The sequence below is a fragment of the Camelina sativa genome, chromosome 11, assembly GCF_000633955.1.
Source record: "Camelina sativa cultivar DH55 chromosome 11, Cs, whole genome shotgun sequence".
NCBI classification, from domain to species: domain Eukaryota; kingdom Viridiplantae; phylum Streptophyta; class Magnoliopsida; order Brassicales; family Brassicaceae; genus Camelina; species Camelina sativa.
In genome coordinates, this window is record NC_025695.1 from 3,613,359 (window position 1) to 3,627,314 (window position 13,956).

At 37.7% G+C, this 13,956-nt stretch overlaps 1 protein-coding gene and 1 pseudogene across 1 annotated transcript; one reads left to right on the plus strand and one right to left on the minus strand.

The window, feature by feature from the left end:
- LOC104721435 lies at positions 4,084 to 6,706 on the minus strand. The gene is made up of 2 exons (XM_010439415.2): positions 4,423 to 6,706; positions 4,084 to 4,212 (listed from the first exon to the last, which is right to left on the minus strand). Exons 1-2 carry the CDS (start codon positions 6,659 to 6,661, stop codon positions 4,085 to 4,087), a joined length of 2,367 nt encoding a protein of 788 aa, XP_010437717.1. The 5' UTR covers positions 6,662 to 6,706; the 3' UTR covers position 4,084.
- The window catches only part of LOC104727586, a 4,776-nt pseudogene continuing 2,303 nt past the window's right edge, over positions 11,484 to 13,956 (plus strand).

Below are 13,956 nucleotides of genomic sequence, written 5' to 3' on the forward strand. Positions count from 1 at the left end.
CAACCAAACAATTAAATAAATTAAAAGGTGATTCCAGAATTGGTTGCCCAATTTGGAGGGAAAGAGTTTACAAAACAAAGTTCAGAAACTAGAGATCTAGAAGAGCGCGCCAGACAATCAGCTCTCACGTTAGACGTCCTCGGTATTTTCGTCAGAGTGAAGGTGGAGAAGGATGATCTTAGCGCTTGGAAGTCTTCCAACAAATACGAGAAGGCTGGCCAATCGTCGGGAGCCTGCACCATCGCCACCAGCTCGGAACTATCAGACTCAAAGTTGGAGCAATCTATCCCCGCCGACCGAAGAGACTCCATAGCCCAAATCAAAGCTTCAAACTCCGTATGAAGGGGAGAGGGACTACGACGCAAACTGCGGGCTCCCATAAGTACCGTCTTATCATCGTGACCAAACCACCAACCCAAGCCTTCCAAAGAATCCGTACCTTTCCAGGAACCATCAACCTGGCAACGAATCGAAGAATCCCTACCCTCCAGGGAAGGCTGGGAAACCACATAAGTCTCCGGGCCAGACTTGGCCTCCTCCCAATAAAGTTTATCGTTTAACGCCTGATTTAAAATATCAATGGGCTCTGCTTCTATTCCTTGAAACACCCTATTATTCCTATCTTTCCAAATTGTCCACAATATCCAAGGCAACCTATAGCCAATGCTAGGTCCCCCAGAATTTGAAAAAGTCTTGGAATAAAGAAAATCTAGGTTCGAATACACGGATCCAAAAGGAAAACCAGTCGAAGACAACTGGATCGGAGATAGCTCCCACACCAAAAGCGAGCGAACACACTCAAAAAGAGCGTGGTTGATAGTCTCCACCGCTAAACCGCACCGCGGACACGTATCGACGCAACGGACACCCCGGTGAGCAAGCCGTTCTTTCACGGGAAGGGACCCAGACGCCACCTGCCAGAAAAAATGTTGGACCTTTGAGGGAACATCAAGCTTCCAAGCTTGTGCCCGTAAAACTGTGCATGTCGGCCCGTAAACGAGAGGCTTATGAAATTCCCGTGCTAACCTATAACCAGATTTCACTGAATACTTGCCGGATTTAGTATAATGCCAAATCAATTTATCCGGAGTCAATGACTTACTGACCGCCAAACTCCGTACAAACTGAATGTCCGCAGGATCCAAAAACTCTTCCAGAGTAGGCAAATGCCAATCCAAAGTAAGGGGATTAATTAGGTGATTGACCATCAGATTAGGATGGAGAACTCTACCCCTGCCATTCGCCGGTCTTGGCTGATGATCCGGGATCCACGGGTCTCTCCAAACGGAAATATTATGTCCCGTCCCGACGAGCCACCTCGCCCCTCTTTCTACTAAACCCTTTGTCGAAAAAATACTCCTCCATGCAAAGGATGGGGAATAGGGTTTAGTCGCCAGTAAAGGATGTTTTCTCCTGAAATATCGACCGCGCATCACCCGCGCCATTAGAGAATTTGGGTAGTGAATCAACCTCCAAAACTGCTTAGCCAGCATTGCATCATTAAATTCTTCCAGAGCACGGAATCCCAAACCCCCATCGCATTTATCCTCACAGAGCTTATCCCAAGCTACCCAATGTAGACCTCTGGCCTTATCATTAGACTTCCACCAAAATTTTGAAATAGCACTCGTAAGTTTGGACGTTAACTCCTGAGTTAATTTATAACATGACATGACATGAGTCGGAAGAGCTAACGCAACTGATTTGATCATAATCTCTTTACCCCCTTTTGATAAAATCTTCGCCGACCAGCCATTAACTCGCTCATCTAAACGATCATTAACATAACTAAAAACTTCAGTCTTCGAGCCCTGGAGATTTTCAGGAATGCCCAAATAGGAACCCATTCCACCCTCTCTAGAAATACCAATAACATTTTTAATCCGAGATCTTACATCAGGCGGGACTTTCTTGCCGAACATAATGGACGATTTCTCCAAATTGACCTCCTGGCCCGAGGCTTTCCCATAATTACCTATAATATCCATGACCACTCTACATTCAGATTCCTCTGCCTTACAAAAGAACAGACTATCATCCGCAAACAAAAGATGTGAAATCGAGGGACAAGCCAGAGCAATAGAAATTCCCGTAAGTTTCTTTTCTCGTTCTGCCTTTTTAATATTTGCTATTAAAACCTCTGTACAAAGAATAAACAGATAGGGAGAAAGAGGATCACCCTGACGTAAACCCCGCTTTGGTAAAATAGATCCCCGAGGTTGACCATTAAGAAGAACTTGATACGAAACCGAAGAAACACACCACATAATCCAAGTAATCCACCGCCTATCAAAACCTAATTTAACCATCACCGCTTCCAAAAAATCCCATTCAACCCGGTCATACGCTTTACTCATATCCGTTTTGAATGCCAGAAACTCCGACTTACAGCGTGGGTTAGTATTTAACCCGTGAAACATTTCCTGGGCAACTAGGATATTATCAGTAATCAACCTGCCCGACACAAATGCCGATTGTGTTTCAGAAACCAGAGACGGTAAAAAACGCTTAAGCCGAAGACATAAAACTTTTGAAATAATCTTATAACTCACGTTACACAGACTTATAGGCCGAAACTCTGTCATACGTTGTGGGTGATCCACCTTAGGGATGAGACAAATATTAGTCTCATTAAAGCGAGGATCAAAGCCACCCGTCCTAAAGAAATTTTTAACCAGAGCCACCAGATCTCCTTTTAATGAAGGCCAGAACCGTTGAAAGAATAAAGCTGTCATACCGTCAGGGCCTGGAGATTTCTCTGGATGCATAGCAAATAAAGCTTTCCGAACCTCCGCCTCCGTAATTTCCCTTATTAGACTTCGATTCATATGATCTGTAATAATAGGTGAAATCTCCTGTAGTATTTCTGATATACCAGTTACATCAGACCGTTTAAACAAATCCTCAAAATATTTGGAAGCTATATTCTCCATTCCCAAAGGTGACTCATCCCAAACGTTATCCGGGCCAAATAACCCAACAATCCTATTCCGGACCCTCCTTTGCTTAGTCGAAGCATGAAAATATTTTGTATTTTTATCTCCCACCCGTAACCAGAATTTCCGGCTCTTCTGTTGCCAATACAACTCCTCATCCCGATAAGCCTCTTTTAATTTTCTCTCAATGTCTCGAATCTCATCCTGAGAAATCAAGTCATCCATCTTGGCCTCCTGTAAGGCAGCCTTCAGTGAAGAGATAAGGGACGGGCCAGAAGTCACGTTATTTTTCCGCCACCACGAAATCGAATTTCGACAGTTCCTAATTTTATCCACAAAAGCCGGTACCCGAAAATTGTTTGTGCGCGCCCATCCGGACTCTACCGCACCTAAAAGTCCGTCCTTCCCCAACCAACGTTTATCAAAACGAAACTGCCTATACCGGCGAGAGGCTGTTTTCAGACAAGTAGCCAGAATGGGACAATGATCAGATCCGACCATCTCCAAATAATCCACCCTCGAATTTGGGAAAAAACTATGCCAATCTTCATTACCTAGAGCACGATCTAAGCGACACCGAACCACCTGGTTATTACAGCGATTACCTCGCCAGGATAATTGCTCTCCATAACACGGGAATTCAAGCATACCACAGTGCCGAATCATTGTTTGAAAGGGCACAAAAGAGGAAGCAGGCCGTAAGGCCCCACCCCTTTTCTCATGATTCCCAACAAGTTCATTGAAATCTCCAATCAAAAACCAAGGATCTATCCGGAAAGAACCAATATCCATTAACTTCTCCCATACCTTTGCACGATTCTGCAGAATTGGATCCCCATAAACAAAAGACAAATAAACCAATTGTTGACCAAATGAAGCTTTAACATCAATAATTCGATTACTATCATATAAAATAGAAAGTTTTATTTCATCCATGAAAAATAAAGCTAACCCTCCACTAGAACCATGGGGATCAACAGTGTACAAATTATTATAACCAAACTTTTTTTGAAATTTTTGTAAATAAGAAAAACACTTTTTAGTTTCTGATAAAAATAAGATGTCTGGCCGATGCTGCTTCCACAAATCTCCCAAATATCCTTCTGTCAGATCCACCCCTATGCCCTGACAGTTCCAACTCAGAATCTTCACGTTCTAGCCGGCGGTTTCGGGAGAGCCCCCATCCCTTTCTTTCCTTGACGCCCCCCATCCGAAGGTTTAGTGCCCACTGTATTATTACCCAGTTTCCCCATCAGCTTCTGTTTATTCCCTTCACCTGCAGGTTTAGACAAAGCCTTAGCAAGTAAACGTTTCCCTGGAGAAGCTAAAGCCAAAGAAGGCATCCTAGAACCGCTAGCACTCTTCCTAACATAAGAATTAAAATTCTTCTTTTTATGCCCACCTGTCGCATCTAAAGTAAATGCTGCCATAGCATTATTAACAATCCCCACATCTAACTCAACCGATACATGAGAAGAGGGTGTACCTTTCGGAATACAGTCATAATCACCCTGGGAATCAGTAACCTGATCCACTTGAACCTCAGACCCTTGATCCGTATGACCCCCCACACCCTGAGTTGGAGAAACAGCCCCCTCCTGGACACCGTTAAGATCAGACTTACCCATATCATCAAATTCACCATCCTCAAGCAAGTCATCATTGTCAACCTCAAAATCCATAGCCAGATCAGCCCCGGCATCTCCCTTAACAACACTCCCCTCAGCCTCCTTGTCCGCTGGTGGATCACTAGAGCTGGGGTCTCCCACAATATTATCAATTCGCATCGAACTATGCTCCACAACAGCCGCCTGTTTGACCTTAAAAAGAGGTTTAGGCCAAGCCGTACCAGCACTCTTTCGGTTAAGAACATAACCGGGGACCTTACCCGAACCCTCTCCATTCCCTGAATGTGTACCGCGATGAGAACCTTCCTCTCGACCAGTGACCTCACCGAAACTCCTCTTCTGACCCCAAGCGTGACCCTGTAGATGCTCTTGTTGACGAGGACGGTGAGAACCATTACCGTTAGAACTCTGACCTCCAAAACGTTGCTGGGGAAAATATCCAAATTCGCTAGAATCCGCAGACTGAAAATCCAGGGCCCTCTTAGCATGCTTTCTAGGCTTTTCCCAACCCCCAGCATTAAGATGCTGTTCTTGCTTCACAGCTGGAAATTGCCTTTGACTACCTCGACTATCCCTCTGCAAATCCGCACCTTGGACAGTAGCCCCCTTAAGAACCTCTGGACAGACCTTGGAATCATGGGTGATCCGGGAACAATGCTCACAAACCCCATTTAATTTCTCATACTCTAGTGAGACCACAATCTCGTCCCCAGTTGCAAAAGGCACCACCATCTTGAAGATCAGCGGATTGAACCCATTAACTGACACACATAGACTACCCGTTTCCTCATCAACCTCTTGAATCCTCCCAAGCTTCTTACCAACAGCCTCAAAAGTAGCCACCTCCCACAAATGCATTGGAATCCCTAACACTTTAACCCAGAAGTTGATAGCTGAAGGGTAGGAGGAAGAGATGACTGGCTCCCATCGAACCAGTGAGACCATCCAACCATCAAAATGGTATGGACCATTTTGCAAAACTGACAAAATATCTTCCTCATCCTCAAAATTAAACTGAAAAACCCCCTGACCTAAATCGGCACCAACCACCCTCTCTTCTAACTTCCAAATTTTTGGAAAATTAGCTATCAAGGACTCCATATTCTGACACACCGGATTCATGAGCCTACCAATAAGGGTCATCGAGAACTGCTGAATTCTCTGAGCCAAAACCAAACTGGAGATGGACACAGTTTCAGTACGAACCAGTGTTGCATTCTTCTTGCTGAAAACCAATTGAGCCATGATTCGCAGAAAAGAAATATAGCCACCCGCAAGAAAAACCCAGAAAAAACTGAAGATGAAAAGAAAAGCAAGAAGGAGCGAATAACAAAACCAGAGAGAGATGATGCATAAACAAACCGCAAGCCTTCGTTTATATACCTCAACACTAACCCCTTCTCCCAAGAGCAGACCGTATCGAATCATATATTCTCCCATTACTATCCAGATTATCCCCAATCGTACCATCAAAACCATCGAAAAAGCCTGGAAATTATCATAAGGAAAAATCAAAGATATCCACCTTCCAAACCAGGATAAAGAGATCTCAAACAGAATCCCCAACCAAATCAGATATGAATCCCATAAAGTAAACCACAGAGACCAATACACAAACCCATAGGAGTCGACAATCCGGATTCCCTCCCACTCCAAATCCGTCGAAATCCCGAGATTAACACCACAGAAGACAATATTTCCCTTATTGAAATCCGATACTAGCAAAGAATAACAAAACCTGCCCAAATCCAGAGAAATGAATCCCCTCCAAATACAGATATTGAGACTTGAAAGCAGAACATCCAAACCCCTGATTGTAAGCGTTGGAACCATCCACGAATCTCCATCAGATACCATCATCAAGACCACCATCTCGACATTTCCAATCCCCCTTATAAGAATATACAAACTCCACCCGGCCGAATCATAAAGATCAGAGAACCCATTAAAGTCCCCCACAATCCCAAGATCTGCAACCAGCAGAATCAAACTTTGCCCAAAAAGAATCAGACTTCCGATCTGAATCCAATCATCATTAACCAGCAGAGATCGAAGGAGATCCTCTCCTCGCCCCCCAAACCCGTCGGGATCAATCATTCAAAACTTGAAAACAATCGCCTTCGAAATCGCCATGATTCGCAATTTTTTTAACAACTATTTTACAATATGTTCGAAACCACTCTCTGTATCTTTTTAAAAGAGGATTTTTGTTCTTTAGTTTTTATTTTTTTATATATATAATTTGGGATTTTTACATTTGTTTTAATATATCTTGTTGATGTTGCAGAAAAGTGTTGGTGGTAATAAGATAGAGCAAACCTTTCCAGAAAGTACATTGGATTACTCGCAAGGTTTCTCGGCTACTCAGTTTCAGGTTTCTCTCTCTTCACTATCTCTCTGTTAGGTTCTGTACTGAGTACACGTGACCTGTCTCAAGAGTCTCACTATAGATGTATGTATTTGTGTGTTGAAACAAGCAGGACAAAACATCATTCCAAGAGCAGTATGCTTATTTGCATATGGAAACCAGATTCTAAATAAACCAGTTAAGTAATGTATGTATATATTATTTCTATAGATTTTCACTACTTTGTTTTCTTCTTACTTTATGAAGAATATATATCTAATCTGACTAAAACGTTGAAATTAGCAGGTCAGGATCAAACTGAAGAGCCGCTATTTTGGACATTTCTGAAGCTTTTATGGATTCAAGTAATGATTAAATTGAATCTTGAAGTTCCAAATTATGAAATAGGATGGAGTTTTAAGCAAAAAATTGCTATAGAAAAGAACCCAACAATGAAGGGACACACAAAAAAAAAAGGGTTCTCAAATCTAAATTTGGGTGGTCTGAATCTTTCCTCTCTTTTGCTTTGTAATTTCTTCACAAAGCGAGATTTAAACTCATTGTGTAACAAAACTTCAATGCCTAAATAAACTCTCTTTTTTTTGGGGAAGAGCTACTACGTACCAAGAACTATCTAGCAAATAATGCTTTTAATTAATGGTTCTTTTTATGATTAATCCAATTGTTTCCTCCGTTCCTTTTGTAGAAATTAGAATCTGATATGACTCTTGGCTATATCAAATCATATGTTTGAGCTAATTAAAAAATGGCGTTCTTGATAACTTTAACAGACTTATTATGTATGACTGGTTCAAATTGCTGGCTCCTTTTTATCTTTAAAACAATTTTTTTTTTAGTTGTATTTATAAATGTTGAATGATTAGAATATTGATTTAAAGGTGTCAAATTCTGAAGAATTAGAGACCTTTTCAAAAGTTTATAATCAAGAAATAAAACGTATCCTTTAAGGCTTTAATAATTAAACAGAGCAGGAAAATCTTTTTATAACACCACAACGCTAACCCTAAAACTTAAAAGAATGTGTAAAGCGCCAATAAAGAGAATACTAAACTTATCCAAATCTGGTTCTCCGCTGTGTTGTTATAGCCACTCTTCATCATATACATTCCTCCTTTCGACACAAGTCTAAGGCTCAAATGTTATAAGTGTTTCAACTTTGACGTAACAGAGGATGTCATTGTTGCTCTTTTGAGTTCTGAGTCAGACTGGGGAGTTCTGTCTGAGTCAGACTGGGGGTGTTAATCAGCCCAAGCATGAATACTGAATAGGCATAATGGTATTCTGGTCCATCTGAGCTTGGCCCAAGTTATAGAACCACAAATCATGCCTTAAATAGCTGTTGCAATCTAATTGGTTGCGAGTTGGATTTGATGACGAGTAGTACTTGGAAGTTGGAAGTAGTTGTGAACTTGTGATAAATAAATGGGAATATGATAGGCCGTTCACGTCCTCAAATAAGATCTATCTTTGGCCTCTCCCAGTCCCCCTTTTACTCTGTTGTTTTACTCTGGGATTCTGTATCACCCAAACGTAACAAAGTACCATACATTTATTATATCAACAAAAATTGCCTACAAAAGCACATTTTTCACATTCTCTCGATTTTTTTTTTATACTAGGTTTTGAATCCACACTACGTGTGGGTTTATTTGATATATTTTGATGAAAATTATATATGATTGATGACGGTAATAAAATATTATCTAATAAAATAATTTAAATTAGTATTAAGGAAAAAAAAAAAATTTCAGATACACAATTTTTTTAAATATAAAAATCAGTTGTGTTATAAAATCAAATCTGATAAAAAAAATCATGAATTTAACTCGAGGTCGAGACAAGGCAAATCAAACTGATGACCTCACATATCCTAAACCATTTCTTTGACCACCAGAAAAATCAGAAAAACGAAACAATTTTATCATCATAAATTTAACTCGTTTTCATATTTATTTGATCGCTACCACCTATGTTTTCATGTTTTTTATTCAATGTTTTCTTATTCTTCATATTTTTTCTTGTCATTTTCATTGTCAAATTTGGTGGTAATTGTCATCGTTACTTTTACCGTCTGGTTCTTCGTTATACTCTTTTTTTTCTTCTTCCTCGTCAACTTTTTCACATTCTTCCACTGAAAAATATTCTTTTTAGACTACCACACAACTTGTTGACCCATCAAACTCCAAGAATAAAATCATTTCTTTTCTCATAAAAATAAAAAATAAGACAAAAAATAAAAAATTAATAAAAGAATATCAACTCATCTATAAAATCATACACAAAAATATATTTTACAGCTCATAAGAAATAAAAAGCACAAACGTTGATAAATAAGATAATTTATGTATTACATTAATATTTATAATATTTTAAACTTTTAAAAGGTTTCGAAATATAAAATTTGAACCTTTTAAAAAGTTTCAATTTTTATAATATTTAAACTTTTAAAAATTTGATATATTATAATATATTTTTTGAAACTTTTTAAAGTTTTAGTTTGATCAAATGAAAAACTGGATCAAACCGAATAAAACTTTTAAACTTGGACGCCTGATAAATCAAGCTTTCCTGGTCATTCGTTGTTAGAAGCATATTAATCTTATTTATATTAGTTCTGAACCATTGTCTAAAAATTTTCTAGCCGATGTAGGATATTGTATATAGTTCTTTTATTTCCATAAATTTAAAATTTTCTTTTTTCTAAAAAATTCTGGAAATTTAAAAAATGTTAATGAATGACATGTTAAATCGTGATAGGTTGTTTAAAATAATTCTTAATATAGAAAATTTTGGAGATTTTAAAAAATATTAATTAGTTAGGTGTCTAATCACAATTAGTGGTTTAAAATCCCATGTAGACGTCTTTAGGAGCTTATAGATTCTGCTTTTTATTAGTATATATTTTAAAGAAATGTGTTTAAATACCGTTATTTTTTGTTTTGCAAAATTATAATTCTGACTCTGAATTTTAATTATTATTTGGGTTTCTATATGCGTTTTCCACAATTAGAATGGAAGCAACAAACTCACTAAAAAGGAGAAGCAACCCAGATGGTGAAGGAATTCCAGTGCACTTCAATGGAGCTAAATCATTCTATAGGCGTAAAGATGAGATGGTAATTTTGAATTTCTTTACATTTCTTAAGAATTATCATTCCAATGCATACTAATCATGTTCTTTTTCCATGTATATAAGACTATTGAAAATGGTGGAGTAGAGCCTAATATGATGGCTTTCATTGAGGATGTTTATAAAAGTAAAAAAACTGGCAAGATTGTCTACAAGAAGGCTAAGCATATTGTGGAGACTTTAAAAGAACAGGTGAATGACCTCCAATCTAAAGAACCACTTGAAGATGGATTGGTTCAGCCTCTCTCTTGTCCTGTGATAAACGATTTGGTTCGCAAGGTGAGGGGATCCTTGACACTTCTTAACTATTTGATTTTTAACATGATGTTTCCATATTTTTTACATTATGCATGGTTGATTCTCAGGCAATACCCAAAAACAAGGGTCACCGATTTGGATATGGATCTCTCCCAGACCATGAAGAGTTAGATGTTCCCTTCATACCCAGCTTGGACCATGAAAAGAAGTTAGAAGAAGCATACAAACAGATTTCTGAGTTAGTTAAGGAGAAAGAGGAAGATACCAAGACAATCCAGTACTTGAAGGATATTACTGAGAAGCTTCTCAACAAGTTTCCAGACTGTCGTCCAGCTGAAGAAGAAGATGATGATGAAACTCAAAACTAGGTGTTTTAACTTGGGTGGTTTTTTTGGTTGTAATTGGTTGTATTAGTTACGGTTAATGTAAGAATCTATTAATGTGGTTTTATTGACAATAACTTATATTTATATATTTTTGATATTTTCTGATTTTTAATTAATTTAGCATTTTTTATTTTTAATTAATTTTTATTCTCTGTATTTTACGTTAATTTGACAATATTTTGGTTGGAAAATAATTGGTCGGAATATCAGTTGGAAATTAAAACGGTTGGTTAACAGTCGGTAATATAGTATCGACCGATTTACGCTGTCGGTAATTAGTCAGTATTTTTCTAACCGAAATCCGACCGATTTTATCCGACAAAATTCCAACCAAGTTTTCGGTCAGATATTTCCGACCGATTTCTAACTAAATAAATTTCCGACCAGCGATTTCCAACTGATTTACTGTGGTCGGCTAATGGTCGGAAATGCCTCTTTCTGACTGTTTCCTGACTGATTTTACAGTCGGAGACTGCTATATTTTCTTGTAGTGTAACCATATCAATCAGTCAAGATGCATGTTTATAATTTAAATAATTGTTTCGCTCTTCAACGTGGGAAAATGCTTAAATTAAGCCAAGCCATGTTTTTGAGTCAAATAAGTTCATATCCAAAATATGTAAAATATTGAAATCTCTAGATACTTCTGATAAGATTTTTTGACAGCTAATTTAAAGTAGTTGGGAAAAAAAAATGTAGGTAGGTGCTCACATTGATTTCACCTTCTAAAGCCTAAAACTATAAATCTTAGTAATCTTTATGTGATATGCCGTTGTACTCTATTGCAGTCTTTCTCTCACTCAAACGTATATACAAACATAAATTATGTCGACAGAAATGGAGGTCGTAAGTGTTCTTCAGTACCTTGACAACAAATCCATATTGGTCATTGGAGCTGCTGGGTTCTTAGCAAATAGTATGATATCTCTCTCTCTCTCTCTCTCTCTCTCTCTCTCTCTCTCCCTCCCTCTCCCTCCTCCACATATATATACATATATATCAATCCTACTATTTACAAATTATGAAGTCGTAGACAAAACTTAAGATATATATATATTAGTTAACGTATTATACATATTAATTTAAAGCATAACAAGAAACAATACTCTAGTACTGGTTAATTTGCACTAGTATTGTTGATATGCATGTGTTATCATCTGGATTCATGCATGCATGTCGTCGACAACAACATAAGAACAATGAAGGTAGAAATTGCAGTATGAATGTGTCACGTACTACAGGTAATGAAATATACGTATTGTAAATGCTTCTAGCGAAAGATTGATGAGGTCTCAGTAAATAATTTGTGGTTGATATAAGAAAAGCTTATGTGACTCACGTCAATCGATTTCTATTAGTCTAACGTTAACCCGTCAAGATTTTGGGGGTCCAGGCAAGACTGCGTATATCGTAATCGATACAAAAGTTGCTTTCGTTATATTAGACTAGCTCTCATAATTGTTAAGTATGGTTAAATTTATATAAAATTTAATTGCAGTATTTGTGGAGAAGATATTGAGGGTGGCACCAAACATGAAGACACTCTATCTCCTTCTAAGAGCATCAAAAGAAAAAACTGCTACCCAGAGGTTTAACGACGAGGTTTTGTCTCCACATACTTAGGCTAGCTTTGAACGTCTGTAGTTGTTAAATATATTTAATCACTCAATCAAAGTTGTTAGAAAACTCTTTCTTAATAAAATATTTATATAAAATATGGGTATTAGAAATCTGTATATATTGAATTCGTAATAAAATTATGAACTTATAGTTCTTGTTTGAAAAATATAATTTTATTCAAATATCTTCCAAACCTCATATGGAATGATAGTAGAAGTTTTATAACTTTTGAGGTGTTTAAATCAATGCAGATTTTGGGTAAAGATTTGTTCAAAGTGGTGAAAGAGAAGTATGGTCCAAATCTTAATCAACTTACATCAGAGAAAATCACTATTGTCAATGGAGACATTTGTCTTGAGGATTTAGGTATTCAAAATCTCGACTTAGCTCATGAGATGATCCACCAAGTTGATGCCATTGTTAATTTAGCTGCAACTACTAAGTTTGATGAAAGGTATATACTAATTTCAATATGTTATTAATGTATAATTTTATCCCATCGTAATGATTCTAATATCTTAATCTTATTATTGATTTATTAAACTTTACTTTGAACTGACCTTTAACTATCACTTACAGTACAGAAAATAAATTTATCTAACTACTTTTTATTTTATTTTGTGTGTGTGTGTCAGTCTGTGTGTGTGGGGCTATCGCATAGCAATAAATTTTGATTTCCTGGAAAATAAATATGTTACCAATCCATTTAAAACGAATCATATATTAGCGATCGACATCAACGATATCCCGATGGAATATTTTTCACTACCGTAAAACTAAAGGAATGTAAATTCCTTTGCAGATACGATACAGCACTTGGGATCAACACATTCGGTGCTCTCAATGTCTTGAACTTTGCCAAGAGATGTGCAAAGGTTAAGATCTGTGTTCAAGTATCAACAGGTATGAATACAAAACTACTATGCTAGGTATCAATGATACTGTGAGATAACTTGTGTTTATGAGATCGCAAGTGGTGACTTACATTGACATAGACTTCTAATGTATCCGATTTTCCTAATCCCTATGACCCTATCTTATAAATTAGATTGAAATTAAAAGAACATGGGTATATTAGGACCAACATGAAGAGTAGCCTACTGGTTATCTCGATTTCGACATNTTAACCGTGAGAAGAAATTGGTTCAGGAGAAACTTGACCAGCTCCAAGCCATCGGAGCCTCTCCAGAAACCATCAGAGAAGCCATGAAGGTTCTCGGACTCACCAGGTTCTAGTCCTACTTGATGTTGCAAATAAAAATGTCAATTAATGTTAAACTTTGAAAAAAAGAATGATTATGACTTAAAAAAAAAAGAAATTAACGATAGGGCAAAGATGTACGGATGGCCAAACACATATGTGTTCACCAAGGCAATGGGGGAGATGGTGGTAGGGGCAAAGAGGGAAAATATATCACTTGTGCTGCTTCGTCCTTCAATTATTACCAGCACATTCAAAGAACCATTCCCCGGTTGGACTGAGGGTATCAGGTTAAATTATCAAAAGCTCTTTTACTCGAATATACTAAATGATACTCCTATTGATAGTCTACTAGCTAGTCAAATCAATGAAACAACTAGTCTTAATTGTACAGGACCATTGATAGTTTAGCTGTTGGATATGGTAAAG

Coding starts and splice junctions, on each gene's coding strand:
- LOC104721435 (XM_010439415.2), bottom strand. CDS start 6,661: ATGATTGATCCCGACGGGTTTGGGGGGCGAGGAGAGGATCTCCTTCGA. Junction 4,213..4,422: donor TTATGACTGTATTCCGAAAG/GTACACCCTCTT, acceptor CTAAACCTGCAG/GTGAAGGGAATAAACAGAAG.